The 14,543-nt window shown below is 40.6% G+C and overlaps 1 protein-coding gene across 3 annotated transcripts in view; it reads left to right on the top strand.

The window, feature by feature from the left end:
* reln (reelin) overlaps positions 1 to 14,543 on the top strand; it is a 119,783-nt gene that overhangs the window by 41,763 nt on the left and 63,477 nt on the right. For all 3 annotated transcript variants that reach the window (XM_041795404.1, XM_041795403.1, XM_041795402.1), the window contains exon 3: positions 13,183 to 13,321. In XM_041795404.1, coding sequence (XP_041651338.1) covers positions 13,183 to 13,321 — 139 coding nt within the window. The remainder of the gene's footprint in view (positions 1 to 13,182; positions 13,322 to 14,543) is intronic.

Raw genomic sequence — 14,543 nt, 5'->3', positions numbered from 1 at the left:
CAAGTCCTGATATCCATACACTCATCCATCTCAAGGCTGAAGGTCACTTGTCTCTGCCCTCTTGCCACCAAACCAGATTGAATGTCAGCCAGAATGTCAGACAATGAGAGATGGCAGCTCATCATGTCAGTATTTACAGAGACACTCTCCCAGGTGTGTTTTGCTTCAGAACAAAGCCTTATTTTGGAGGCGCTAACAGTCCCAAGAGAGCTTAAGTGTGCTTCTGCATACCCCCTGTATCAATGGGATGAGGAGAAACACTAAGAAGGAGAAGCTGTGTATAGGGAAAAGATGGAGGATAAAGAGGAATGATATAGAGAAAGGGTGAGCTAGAGAGGAGAGAAGGGGCGAGGGGAAGGGGATCCCATGGGGAGAGAAGCTGTCAGTCCCTGGGAGACTTCAAACGTACTGCAGCCCTGTGATCAGTGTGCTCCCTGGCTCTCTGCTGACAGCTCCCTGACTGCGCCGCTTAGACTCGCTCATACACACATCTGCACACATCTACACACATATACGCTTACTACCATAAGAGCTCTCACACTTGGTGATTTATCCACTCATACCACAACACATTCAAATTCCATTGACATTCGCACACTCATGCTGATTCTCACACTAAGCATGTGCATCTGTGACACTCTGACATCCATCTTTATAACAACCTTGACTGTTGCAACTTCGTCAAGGACACCAAACTAGGGCTGGGCAATTAATTACATATTAGATTAAATTGCAATATGGCCTACTGCAATTTACAAATCGCAGAACTTGCAATATTTCTTAGTACCAGTTCAATAAATCTTTTTTTTTTTTTTTGCAGTGGCAGAGATTTATGCACATTATGCAGACATTCAAGTGTTCATTTTTTTGAAATGGTTTACAAAAATCCTCCTTTTTGTGTTATATGTATGTTTTTCTTAATCAAAATGAGTGACATAAAAATGCTAATGCCCTTAAACAAAGCAAATGACATTTGCAATACAAGCAAAAGTAGTTCCCTCAGTCTATCCAAAGCAGATGAAGCCTAGCATTTCTTCACAAAAGTCATACCCCAGCTGTGATCAGCTGGTAGCCAACCTCACCTCCCCCACCCCAGCTGCCTCCTTTATAGCTTAAAGCTTGTTACACTCCCATACTCAGATTCATGCTACTATGGATTGGTTGCTTCTGAAATAATTTCATTGTTTTCAATACACATGGTCTTATTTATAGAATTATTGATTGCTTGAATTGTCACAAAATCCATAAGATTAACTTAAGAATAATCGCATATGAAATAGCAATATTTGGGAAAAAATCGCAATTAGATTATTTTTGCTAATTGTTATGCCCTACACCAAACACGACCAAACTGTTGCTCCTGATCTGAAAAGAGAAAAGGTGATAAAAGCGTGGTGCTGATGATGTTGATGACTTATCTAAGCTATTACTCCTTCTCTGCTCAGGGCTGAGGCATCATAAGGCAGATCCCTCCTGATGATAGATTCATTAGTGCAGAAGATGAAATGAGTTGTCAGGAGCAGGGTTATGTATGGGAGGTGATTTGTGTTCTCTGCAGCGTGGTGTTAGATCAGACTCGACGGCTGGGTCGGCTCGCTGTAAATCTTCGATCTTTGCTGGCACAGGACTTCGCACACCCCTTGCACCCAGACTGAGCCTCTGTTCTGTCCCTCCCTCGGCACGTCCTCCCCCACCAAATTCACAATGCTGGGAAGCTGCTAACAGGTGGCTCAACATTTGGGTCCTCTCAGAGTCCAGAGGAATGCTTGGGTGATTATGCATCACAAGTCATGTCGCTTCTCTCCATGCTTAAAGCCTCTTTTTGTGCAAAAGCATCCCCACCTGCACAGAATTCAAACAGAATACAACATAATCCATTATTTATTTAAGACAGATGCACAGCAGACTCTAGAATAGTGCATTAGTGATGGCCACACAGCATAGGTCTGGCCTCTCAGGTACAGTGCTGCAGTAATAGACCTACTGGAGCACTGCTACTGGGAATTCACCAGTTCACTTAGTGTGCCATAGCTCTCCTGGAAAATATAGTCCCTTCTTTGAACTCCCAGGGCTTCAAAAGGTGTGCTTACATCATTGTGTATTTGTTGTTCTGTTTGTGTATCTGTGTTCATGTATGAGTGCATCTATTTGAGCCTGCTTCTAGGTGTGCATTTTTATTTGTGTGTTTGCATTTGCGTTTGTGAGAGCACACATGTTTTTGTATGCACATGCTGATCATTTCAGTGCTTTTCTCCTGCCTTTGCTGTATTATTGGGAAAAAGTCCTGTGTGACTGAGGGAGCTGAAATAGGAGAAAGCTGGACTGACTGTGATAGAGATTTCAAAGTGGTGTTGGAGATGTTGGCCAGTTTTTTTATGCTATTATTTTTATTTTATTTTTTAAATCCTGCAGGAGAGAGCAGCAGGCGTAGGCTGTTTCTCCCATGTGTGGTCTCTCTTGAGCAGAGCAATGTTATTTTCTGCCATGCAGAGAGGTTGGTTACAAGCCAGAGAGAATGAGAGAAAAATAAAGATAGAGAGAGCTTTGACTCAAAGACTGCTCAGTTTGACACATTTCTGTGAACACTAGTGGGTTTGCATCATTTCAACAAAGAGGCAAGCTGACTTTGAAATGTACCTTTTGTTGTTGGGATACAAAACTCCTAATGCTCTATACCTCCACATGCACCTTGCAAGTGTGTGGGCATCTGTGGGCTTTGTGAAATCACTTTCTCTCAGTTTGCACACCAAGTCTTCACCACAAAGTGCATGCTAGCAGCCTGCACTCTGAGGTCTATTCATTTTTAAAGTTCTCTTGCAGAGTATTGTAAAAAAGGAAGTGCTCTCTCTGACTGTGAGATGATGAAGCTTAGTGGTTCTACTGGTTTCTCCCTGTAGGGCCTGGCTGGATCTTCCTCTCTACCCTCTAAAAGCCTTAGAGAAGAAATACACCACCGGCTGGCCCATATATTTTTTTTACATGACATACAAGTTATCTGTGAGCAACTCACCCAGATCCAATCTGACCCATATTTTGGCAGCGAAAATAGTTGGTGACCTTCTCTGTGTTTCGCCCTCCTTACAAGAGGCAGGCTGTTGTCGTGATTAGTTCACTGCCTCCCAGCACTCCTCTGTCAGACCAGGCTCAGATCCAGCATCCTCCACAGACACATCAAGGTACACTCACAACCAGGATGTACACACATTCAAAAGCAGCACAGGCAACATCATGCCTTGCTGTCTCTTGGCTTTCACTAGCTTCTCACCTGTCGCCTCAGGACTCTCTCCCCCATACTCAACATGTGTGTCAGGATAGAGCCTGTAAGACCACGACCTCACCAGTTTGTTTGTTTGCTGCATTGGCGGGTGGCGGGCTGCAGCGCTAGGGCAAGAAATTAGCACAAGTCAAATCAGATTAATTAATCCCCAGCTCAAACTATTAGTCGAGAAGTCGTGTTGAATTAAAAATCAAATTATCCCTGGCGCCTGCCGTTAAAGCTGTGGTATGTGCCTGCCAAGCTACAATGACACACACCCACAGAAGGCAGCTGCTCATGGGCTTCACTGATGGATGGACCTATGGATGAGTGAAAGGGCAAGAGAAGAAATGGGTGCTCCAAGGACTAGAGGGAAGGGGGAAGGGGAGTTTAGTGACTTTGCCACCCCGTGTGGTAAGCCTCTCCTGGGGCACAGAGCTGGCTTTCCTCCACTGGGTGTTGCTCCGCAGGGTTCACACCACTCACAATGAGCAGGCCTAGCTATGTCTTTCCAATTAGGCCTCTCAGCATCATTTCACCCTGATAGTTTACATAATATGCACATACACATTGTGGGCCTAGGCCTGAACCCAGTTCAAAAGATGCTCCTATGTCTTTTGCTGATGTTTTCAGAAACACAGTGCTGGGTAAAAAAAGATGTTATTTCTAGTGCTGTTACTCAATTTGAAAAAATTAATCAAGTTAATCACATCAATATGCTGTGATTAATCACAGCATTTTTTATAGTTTAAGTATATTTTTATGTTTTTAGATTTTTAAAAATATAAACACAGATTCACACTGTATTTATTCTTATCAAAAACTAAGTTTTCCCATTTTTGTGTGACATTTGAACACATCATAACATATAGAATACAATCGTCTATTTTACTGAGGTTACCTGAACGCGTCATATTTTCCTTATTCAGCTCGTAAAGTTCGCTTCAATTTTGCCAATTCCACTACACATGTCTACACTAGATTAATATTTTAACAAACAGGACTAGTTACAAAGTTTTGGAGCACTTTTCTGCATTTATCCGAACAGCTGCGGAAGAAAACTGTCCTGAAGCAGCTGAAAGGAGGGGTATGACCATGGCTTGATCCCCTGTTGTTGTTAGCGTCTTTGCTAACATTAGCAAAGATGTGCTTTGCCCGAAGGTGGTACTGAAGACTCACTGTGCTTCGGTGTAAAGACAGTTCATCGCTGCAGCATTTACCCACAGTTTTGGTTTTGTCCTAACTAACATTCACCAGCTTTTTAAACAGAAAATTTCCATTAAGCGGACTTGGGTCTGTCTCACTCATCACTGCTGGCTGTGTCTGACCCGGCTCTCACCTCTTCATCCTGAGATACGTAAACATCCGCGCTGCAAGACTACGGGAGCAAGTTGTGGTCAAACTTAGTCATATAATTATATTGCGTTATTATTTTTTTAACGCATTAAGGTTTCAAGATTAATCACTTAATGCGTTAATGTTAACAGCCCTAGTTATTTCATAAAACTTAAATCTAATTCTTTTAAAGTTTAGTTTTGAAAAAGAAGGAAAAGAAAATGAAGTTAACATGAAGCTATAAAGTGAAATTCTAACCCAAATTAGCTTTTTAATGAAATAACTTTTAAATTACTTAGGGATGTGGGATATTATTGGCATGGTATTGCTAACAGCAGGTTTTATTTGAAAAAGCTAATTATCAACATCTGCATACCTGTATGTAAAAATGTCTGCAGATATTTACAACCAATACATCGGCTGTAAACATTGATAAGTTTAGACCACAAATATTTGCCTGTATCAGCCATAATTATCAGTCATATGTAGAAAGATGTTTTTGGAGTTTAAGGCTGGTCTAACAGTTTTGAGTCAGCTAAAGGCCTTTTGTTTGTTCATCCTTACATTTTAAAGTGTTTCCTACAACCTAAAGTTTCTTTGTTTGTCTTAACCTTAAAGTTGGTTTTAAGGAGTGATGTTTTATTTACAAAAATACATTTATGCATTGAAATCAGTATCAGCTTAAATGAATATAAATATTAGCATATCCAATTTTGTAAAAAAATAGATATAATTCATCCTCAGAATAAATCAGTTTAAATCTGTTGCTGAACATTTGGCTTCACAACATGCCTAACAGTATATATAATCTTAAAATATAATTGAAGCAAGCCCTTTGTTGTGTTTTTTATTGTTTTTGCATTCAGCAAAACAGATGGAGGAGTACATGCATAAGAATGAAAAGATGTGTTTGGTTGTACTATGTCATTGTAAGCTCCTGAGTGTGCTTTAGAGATGGATCGCTTGCCTGTGCAGAGATGTAGAAGTCTCATCTATCACACAGGGTGGGGCTCCAAAACAAATAACACTTGTTTGATTCAAAACAACATTCATTTCAATTATGACACATTAGTTCAGGGGGTATATTAAGCTCCAGTAGTTTTCCTGTATTCCATTTATCATTCATACTTGTATGGTTGGTGGCTCTCGGTCATTGATAGGAAGTTCACAGCCTCAAGCAGTGAGCCCAATTTTTATTTGATTCATTTCAGTTATTGGTTTTTAAATATGCATAATGTATGTGGCATGTTACAAAACACATGAAATTGGTGAAGAATTCATTGTTCACATATGGCCATATTAGTTGGCTGTATACAGTTTCTCTCAGTCGATAACAACCATACCGGCAGCTCCCACAATAGGCCTTTGCTTTGTGTATTTGTGTGTGGGTGTTTGTGGCCTTGCCTTCAGGACTTTATGGATGATGGATGCTGTGAGATACAATGGAAGCCTAAATGAAAGACCAATTGTTCGGTGAATGTGTGCACATGGACAAAAATTGGTTTGGCTCCTAGAATCATGGCATGAATACATTTCATTTATACACAAGTGGAGTCTTTCACTGAACATGTAATTAAATGCACACATGGAAAATCATCATGTAAACATGTGCACAATAAGTCTCCCATTCATGCTCACCTACACATAGAGCTCTGCAGACCTCCAGGTGTCCTTTGCTGCCAGCTGAACTTGCTTTCATTCATGTGGCATCGTCCCCTCCTCACATTTTCCCACAGAGTCTCTTACCCTCTTTTTCCCCCCTGACCACTGGCATCTTTCACCACCCATATTAACACACAGCTTCCCCTTGGCAACTCTGTGCCAGACCCCTGCCATCACCACAACGCTGCCAACCCATCTCCATGGTAGTGTGATTGGCAGATGCTGAGATGGATGCCCGTTTCCACCAATAGCAGATCAGAGTCAAGCTGTCATTTGCCGACCCTGCAGTGGTCTGGCCGACCAGCTGAGGATGGTATTGGGACGAAGGAGTGAATTCAACACAACAGGCGCACATAAACATGCACACATATAGCAATGGAGCATTCAGCAGCACAAAGCGTATGGGGTCCCTGCTCAGGCTGTCAGTACTGTTGTGATGTATCATTTATGTCACCATTGTGTGGCCTCTTGAAACATGTTGACAGAGGCATTATTCTGGCTTTTGACAGATTCCCATACATTCACAGGCTTTTAATAACACATGTTAATGCTTCAGTAGGTTTATGACAGCTTTTACGAATTACCACATGAAATATGAGATGTTAATGGGTCTGCTCTCCAAATTATCTGGGGTGTTATACATTGAATTTTTTAGTCTGTGCAAGAAGGAAAATGATAACTGCTTATAAGACTATTATCTGTGTGAGTTTACACACAAACTCAGCACCACAAACACATACACATCAGGCCTGAAGGACAAAAGATGTGCATTATAAACATTAATCTGTGCCTTGTAAATTAGACCCCCTTTTCTGCATTTAATGAATGGGTATGTAGTGAGTGGTGACTAATATAAATTCCTAAGACAGAAATCAAATAACCTAATCTCCTTACAGCACATTACGCTACTTCATAGGGCTTTCATTAACGCTCAGAGCAAACTGCTGCACATACACATGAATTTTAATATTTCATCTGTACAGGCTTTTGTAAGTGTAAGTGCCAGAGAACAGGGTTATGAAAGTGTTTGCATATAGTTGTGCAGTATGTTTTTGCTTTATAACTAAAACTGTGTGTGGATTTATCTCAAAGTTCAGAAAAATCTGCAGGAAGAAGTGTTGAACTGTTTCTGAATCATCTTTCAAAATGCATCAGGAATGAAAGTAGTCCAATCAAGCACAGACCAATCACTCATACTTATAGTTTTCTGTTGCTCCCTAAGCCAGCATTTGCTGAAGGACAGTTGTGAAATGAGAGCAAAATCCACTAGCTATTTGGTACAGACCAGATGTCAAATGGTGTGTATAAACTCTGAATGATTTGGGTAAATGTGGAAATCAATTACAGTGGTGCCTCTCGAATCCTTGCAGCTCTGCCACAAAGCCTAACTATCAGTTCTAATGCCAGTTAGTCAGGCTCCTGCTGGTCCTACAGTGTGAAGTCGCTGCCAGGCTGAGCCACCGATTGCCCATCTGCTCCATCGGGGAGAGTTCTCACTCCATCTATTTGACTTGTTTCGAGCTTGGCTGTGAAAAGCTCATTAGATTTGCAAAGTGAGATATAAAGACAGATACAACGGCTGCATCCAAACTGATCGATGTTAAAGAGGGCACAGACGGATGTGAATGAAAGTGCTTACATATCAAAGGGACAAGGGATCAGACAGAATGCAAAGTCTTTTTTATTGCAGACATAGTTGGACTTAAGATTAATACATAAGAAGTGGTCAACTTCCCACTTCTTTTTTTTATGGGGTACTTTAAGAATTCACTCCAATAACCAGCAGAGACTGATGTGAGGGCAACAGACATAAAGACAACATGTGACCCTTAAAATTCTGTGTATCTCTGTGAGTTTGTGTGGGTGCACATATAGGCATTTATGTGTGGGTTTTTATTTATGAAACATGCTCTGCCCAGTCATACCGTGGGAGTTAGCAGGTCATCTTTTCTTGCCATTAATCACTGTCGACAGCTCATAAGTGCCTGATCTGCATGTGAAAGAACTGCATGTGTGAGCGCGAGCGTGCATGTGTGCTGTTTGACCATGGATGTGTGGATGCAACAGTCCTCCAAGATCCCCCTGTGGCTGTTTATTGAATTAGAATTGGCCTCTGCTGATATTTATCTAACATGCAGCATCAGATGCCCCACTGTTGGCATTTGTGCTACTACTATGACTTCTGTCATTGTCAGCTTATTACATGATCGGGTGATAACAAGTTCAGTGTATAAATGAAGATGAAATAAACTGAAACACTTTAGTATTAATGCATGTTTTCAAAAATACTGTATGTGCTATATAGTAGGGCTGGGTGATATGGACCTAAATCTATATCATGGTGTTTTTTGCCATTTGTGTAACTATATTATATCAAGGTTTAAAACCATGATTTACTGCATAATATAACCCCTCCTGTCCAACTAAAACAAGCCTATGATGGCATATTCAACTCATGTCTGAGCAAAAGATTACAGAAAAATTAGTTTAGAAGTTTTTCTAAGTTATGTTGTGCACATGTAGTTGTAAGTTTAATTTCTCTCCTGCTTAGGTGTGCCAAGCTGCTGTTTATAACACCCCATTTCAAAATGTTGGTGTCCATAACAACAGCACTAGAGCAAAGTAACAGTTCCAGACTTTTATTGTGAAGAACTCATCAGAAAGCATGATTATCATTACATTAACTTTGCTTTAGCAGAGGTGCCAGTGATTGTATGGAGCATCTGCATTTACCTGTATCCATGACCTCATTCAGTGCCACAGACCCTTTCTTTGAACCACCATGGGCTTTAAACAAGCAGGTCATGAGTATAGACACACCTTTAAACAGCTCTTCAAGTCATTATAATACCAGTTGCTTTAGTGCTAGAGACAAACCGAATTGATCCATTAGAGCTAACAACTTGTATTAAAGCCCCAGACAGGCCAACAGAGATGCTGTGCAAAGCGAGTACACTCATTGTACTTTGCTGTTACAACGACCATGGAGAGGAGAGAACATACATTTTACCTCATTGCTGTGCTTGCTGTTAGTCACTCTGACACAAATAGATGATGTTTGACTTGTTGCTTAGCTGCTCTTCAGTGTCACAGCAAAACATACTGATGGCTGGACTCAGACTGAGCTGTTGTCTGTCGCATATCACTCTGCTCTGCTAATGGCGTTATCAGTTATGTTTCATCTGCGCACTGCAGCACAATCCATGCATTTAAACATGTGATCATGGTGTTGGGAAATCCACTCATTGGAAGAAATTTTGCCAGTGATGGCATTTTTTTTTTCAACTGCTTCAACAGTGACTGTGAAAAGGCCAATTCTGAGGCATCAAGAGTTGAAACAGAAAATCAAAAGAAGGAGAATTTTTTTTGAAAACGGATGAAACAAAGTTTACATTCATCTTATCTTCAGATATGGTGTTTAAAAGTACTCAGAGATCACCTGAATGAGGGAAAAAATCAGACAACCCTTTCTGCATTTGATGTTAGCCCAGCGTATGAGGAAATGGCAGGCTTTGTTACGTTCTTTCATTTCACAATGACGAAAGAGCCTCTCTTTCTGTTTCTATACTTTACCAAGACTGTTAGACCTTTCTTTTTTTTCCTGTCCAGGTTCACTACAGCTTGTTGCGTTACTGGAACATTTGGGATTTGGTTTTCATTGAATAATACTGATACTTTTTTCCTCTCTCTCTCTCTCTCTCTCTCTCTCTCTCTCTTCACACCCGGACATGAAAGGGACTCGTTTCGTTATTTGCATTTTTACGCCTGAGTGTATTTTTCAAGTGGGAATAGAAATTCTGTGAGCAGTGTCGAGTCCTGGCACTGCTGTGTCCTGAAGTGCATCAGTCTGCCTTTTCATCTTCACCCTAGTCTAACAGCTCTCTGCTCTTATTTAGCCATACTCACTGCTCCTCTCTTTACTCTACTTCTTCATTTTCTTGTTCTCCTTACAATGCTACACCCATTTTTTTTCAAACATTCAGGAATGTATTAACTCTTTACTTAATATATGTTCCTATTAATGCTAAATCTAACTCTACAGTTTTTTCATTTTATGAAAAGGCACAGCACTTCTAAAGTCAATATTACTTTGAATGAGTGAAATGAGAGGTTCGTATGTCCATGCTGGCCGCTGCCCTGTTTACTTTCTTCTTCTGCTATCTCCTATTCTCAGTCTGCTGCTCGACATCATCAAAACACTTCGGTCTGTCTGTTTTACTTTGCAGCTTTCCATCCAGATTGTCTTTCCAAGAGCTTAGTGTGTATTATGCACATCTGCAGGGATTCTCAAATTGCACGATGCCAGTGCTGTGAGAAAGACTCACAGCACTTCTTCATCTCTTCTTCTGCCACAAAATTGCACAATTAGTGCCAAAACTGCTGCCTTGACTCCTTAGGTTGTGGTGGAAAATGCTCAGCATGAAAAAATAGCAAGGAAATTGTTGTAGAAATGGTGTTCTTTTGTGTCAAAGGGTGTTACAGACAAGAGAAAGATGTATGATTATGTCAAAGCATGCTTCCCTGAATGCTAGGTAAGAAGACCATTTGTGTGGTTGGCTATGTCGGCAGTAAAGATAGGGTACTGTGGAGATTTTTCCCAGGCAAACAAGACTGCAATAACCCTCGACAGCAATGTGTGTTTATGTGTATTTCCCTGCATGAGTGTGTATGTGTTTGCCTAGGAGTAAATCGTGGCCATTACACAGAGAGGTTGTAGCTGAGGTGATTAGAGAACAGCAGTACTATTAGCGGGTGATTACATCTCAGTCTGTTATTACACACCAGCAGCTCCTTCGCAATGTTGAAGGCCGCTCTGCTCAACATCTCGTAAATCTGACACACTAAGGCCCACATGATGCTTGCACTCGCACATAATGACACAATATGTTGTTGTCATGTGAGACCTCTTAAATCATGTAGCTTTTGTAATTATTCAGTTTGATATTTCTCTACACAAATGGAAAACCTACAAGGAGTCCTGTGCAAACCCCACAGGGTGAACAAATAAATGCATGTTGCTCAAGTTAAAAACAAGCTTGTTTTTCATAGTTTTTCACTCCGGCAGCAATGATAACTAGGTTTGTTTGTACCACCACACTCACACATGCACACCAACATAACTTTTAGGCGATACAAACAAACACAAGCATAAATACACAGGCAGAAACACACACACAGCTGGCCAGCTCATACAGATACATTTTTATGATGCTGTCGACATTGTGCGTATTTATGGATGCAATCTGTGAGGTCAAATTTATTACTGTCAGAAATGGGCGGAATTATTTCTCCTTAAATAATTAGTTTGGGCCACACACACACAAACAGAGAGACACACAGAGACGATTTCTGCATATTGATTTGCACATTGATTCAGGGGATATTAAAGCTCCGATGTTATTAATCATTGCTGATTATGTTTTCAGCGGGGTGAGTTATGATTGAGGATGGAAGAGCAGAGTATTGTGTTAGCACATTATAAAGAGGCAATGTCACCACAGCTCTGCAGCAGACGGCACAGCTTCATACACAGATGGGACACAACATACATTTTTAAACTGGCTGAATGTGTTTGCTTAGTGTGCACTGGACCTTACCATGTCGACTTAGTACCGTAGAATAAAGACAAATGTTCAGGTAATCTCTCTTGGAGATGCATACTTGACTGTGCAAATGCGTGCTGTTTGCATCTCAGATAGAAATCAGAGAGTTTAGATGCATTTTTTCAGACATTGTAAAGCCTTTCAGTTACAGTAAATTATTAAAGTGTTCTGCATGCCAGCCTTTTGATTGATGAGTCTGCTGATGTCCTGCCTTTGCCCTCTGTGATGTGGTGGAAAGATTGTGTGACATGATGTCATTCCATCGCTGCAATCATAGCCGGACGCAGAGCCTCATTAATATGAGCACTGCTTTGTAGTGTTTGCTCAAATGGACACAGAAAAGTTGGGACAAGATAAATGATAAAGGCAGGAAAGTGGGAAAACAGAGCAAAGACAGATAAGTGCAAAAAGTTAAGATTTTTATATGCTTAGTCACTTATTTAAAGAATATCTCATCCAATTTCTATTTGTGCAAGATACAGTATCAATTCTCAGGATGCATTAGATTCAGACTTGTGTGACCTGTAGGTGTTATTTGATATAATGTACATGTAGCTGTTTAAGGGCACTCTGCCCTTCCTAGCAGTTTGTAACTATTACTTTAATTGCTTGTAATGCTTGACTTTGTTGAAATGCTTGCAAGGAGTACCATTTTTTGATCTTACTCTTTCCGCTTTTTGGTTGCTGTAATTTACTTGCTTGAAGTTCTGTCGGTAATCCATCACAGTTAACATGATTTTTTGTGCGTTTTTAATTTTCAGAAAGTGCTCCAAAGAGTGTGCTGTCGTGTTACTTAGTGCAGGTTCATTTTTTAAGTCTGTTGTCCATAAAATAGCGAGGGCAGGCAACAAAGTGCTTTGTTTTCAATTCAAGAGAGTATAAATTAAATATAATCTTTTACACTACATCTATGCTTTAGTGAATGTTTGTCTCTGGGTGGGGTTTTTCCTGACAGCTCAGTTTATAAAGCCAGAGTTGTTTGGGACGCCCTTGGGAGAACTACGCTGGCAGACTGAATAACTATCTTTTAAATGGGCTTTCCACAGAATGATAATGTAACTTACAAATAAAGTGTACAATAAAACTCAGAAGTTTTATGTCTTTTAAAGTTGACTTTTATACTGTTGTTAAATAAATAGAAACCAGCTGTTACCTGGAAGTCAAAGAAAACATTTAGATGAGTAAAGGCAGACTCTGGGAAACATTTGATGGTTATATTGCAGGTTGTGGAAAAAGTATAACAACAACAACAACAGATAAATCTTGCTTTCTTTCTGAAAGACGCTTGTTAGATTCTTGCTCATTCTCCTTTCCTTCTTCCTTCAGGTGTAATTCCAGAGCGCCAGTTTGGAGGAACACAGTTTGTTTGCAGTGTGGTTGCCTCACATGTTAGCCACCAACCCTCCTCCAGCTTCAGCTTTGTCTGGATTGCCCCGCCACCCGGCACCGGCTGCGTCAACTTCCTGTAAGTCTTGCATTAGTATCTGTGGTTTAGAGAGAATGACCCCCTATTTTCACAGATGCTATGCAGTGTGGGTTTAATCATGACCTTTCAAACCAGTGCTTGTGTTTCTGCAGCATGTCCATGGCACATGCCAGAAGCGCTGCCCTGCTCTGCTTAACACAGGTGCCAAACTGAGCAGAGCATGCTTACCCAAACAGGAAGTCAGACATTTCAACGCACTTAGCATCTGATCAAATTGAAAAAGACAAAAACATACTCTGTGCACTGACTACAGATTGTGTATCCCACCATTGTATTGGCATAACATCAAAAAAGAAAGCAAAAGAACTTAGACAGGCAGGTAACATGTTGTTTGTATGTTGTATTTGTTCCTGTGTGATCTTGTGAACCAGTTCCTCTAAGGTATGATTGATGAGGATTTGGGGTTCAGGCTGGGACATTTACAGCTGCCAAAATCAAACTGAGACAGGGAAGTCAGTCTGTAACTACAACAATAATATCTGCTATTGTTATTTGACTGCATACTGACCCAGAAAGCCTGAATGAGATTTATCATCTGACATCACTGGTGGTGTTTTCTCCATCAGAGCAACACAGAGGATGTTAGAAGGCCTTCCTGTCAGTGAAAGTATTCATAATGACTGGAAAGAGGTTAAACATGGGACAGATATAGTTTATGTGTGTGAGAGTGTGTGGTTATTATATTCTCATTACCTTGCTTGACAGGGCCTTTGCTCTGGTAGGTGTGAATGTGTGCGTGTGTTTACCCCACTGAGAATTTACGGAAATATCTCCATCCTCTCATTCAATGGGCTCGGTAACACTTCTCTGAGGAAAATGTGTGAATAGATCCACCCGTCCCTGGAGGATGGGTGTGATAAAGTTACATACACGCAGACTCTTTTTGAGTTACTGGCTCATATGATGCTCCTTTTCTGTGCAGAGAAGTTACCGTCTCTTTCTATTTTGATTGGCTTCTATTGGGGGCTTAATTGTTTTTTTTTTTTTTAAGTTGCCAGTTGCAAGAACCTTTCTTGGTCACTACTCAGCTGCGTGTGGATCTTACTTTCTATTCCTCTTCTTTTCTGCATGTTACTTACTAGAGATGCGGTTGGGACGATTAGGGCAATACTGATGTGTAAAGTAACATTGTAGCCTTATACTGATGTTTTTAAACCTTTTTTGGTGTAATACTCCTAGTATGTCAACATTTTCTCTCACA

The sequence above is a fragment of the Cheilinus undulatus genome, linkage group 9 (genome assembly GCF_018320785.1).
Source record: "Cheilinus undulatus linkage group 9, ASM1832078v1, whole genome shotgun sequence".
Lineage (NCBI taxonomy): Eukaryota > Metazoa > Chordata > Actinopteri > Labriformes > Labridae > Cheilinus > Cheilinus undulatus.
The sequence above is the reverse complement of the archived record's forward strand: the minus strand, read 5'-3'. Positions and strand labels throughout refer to the sequence as shown.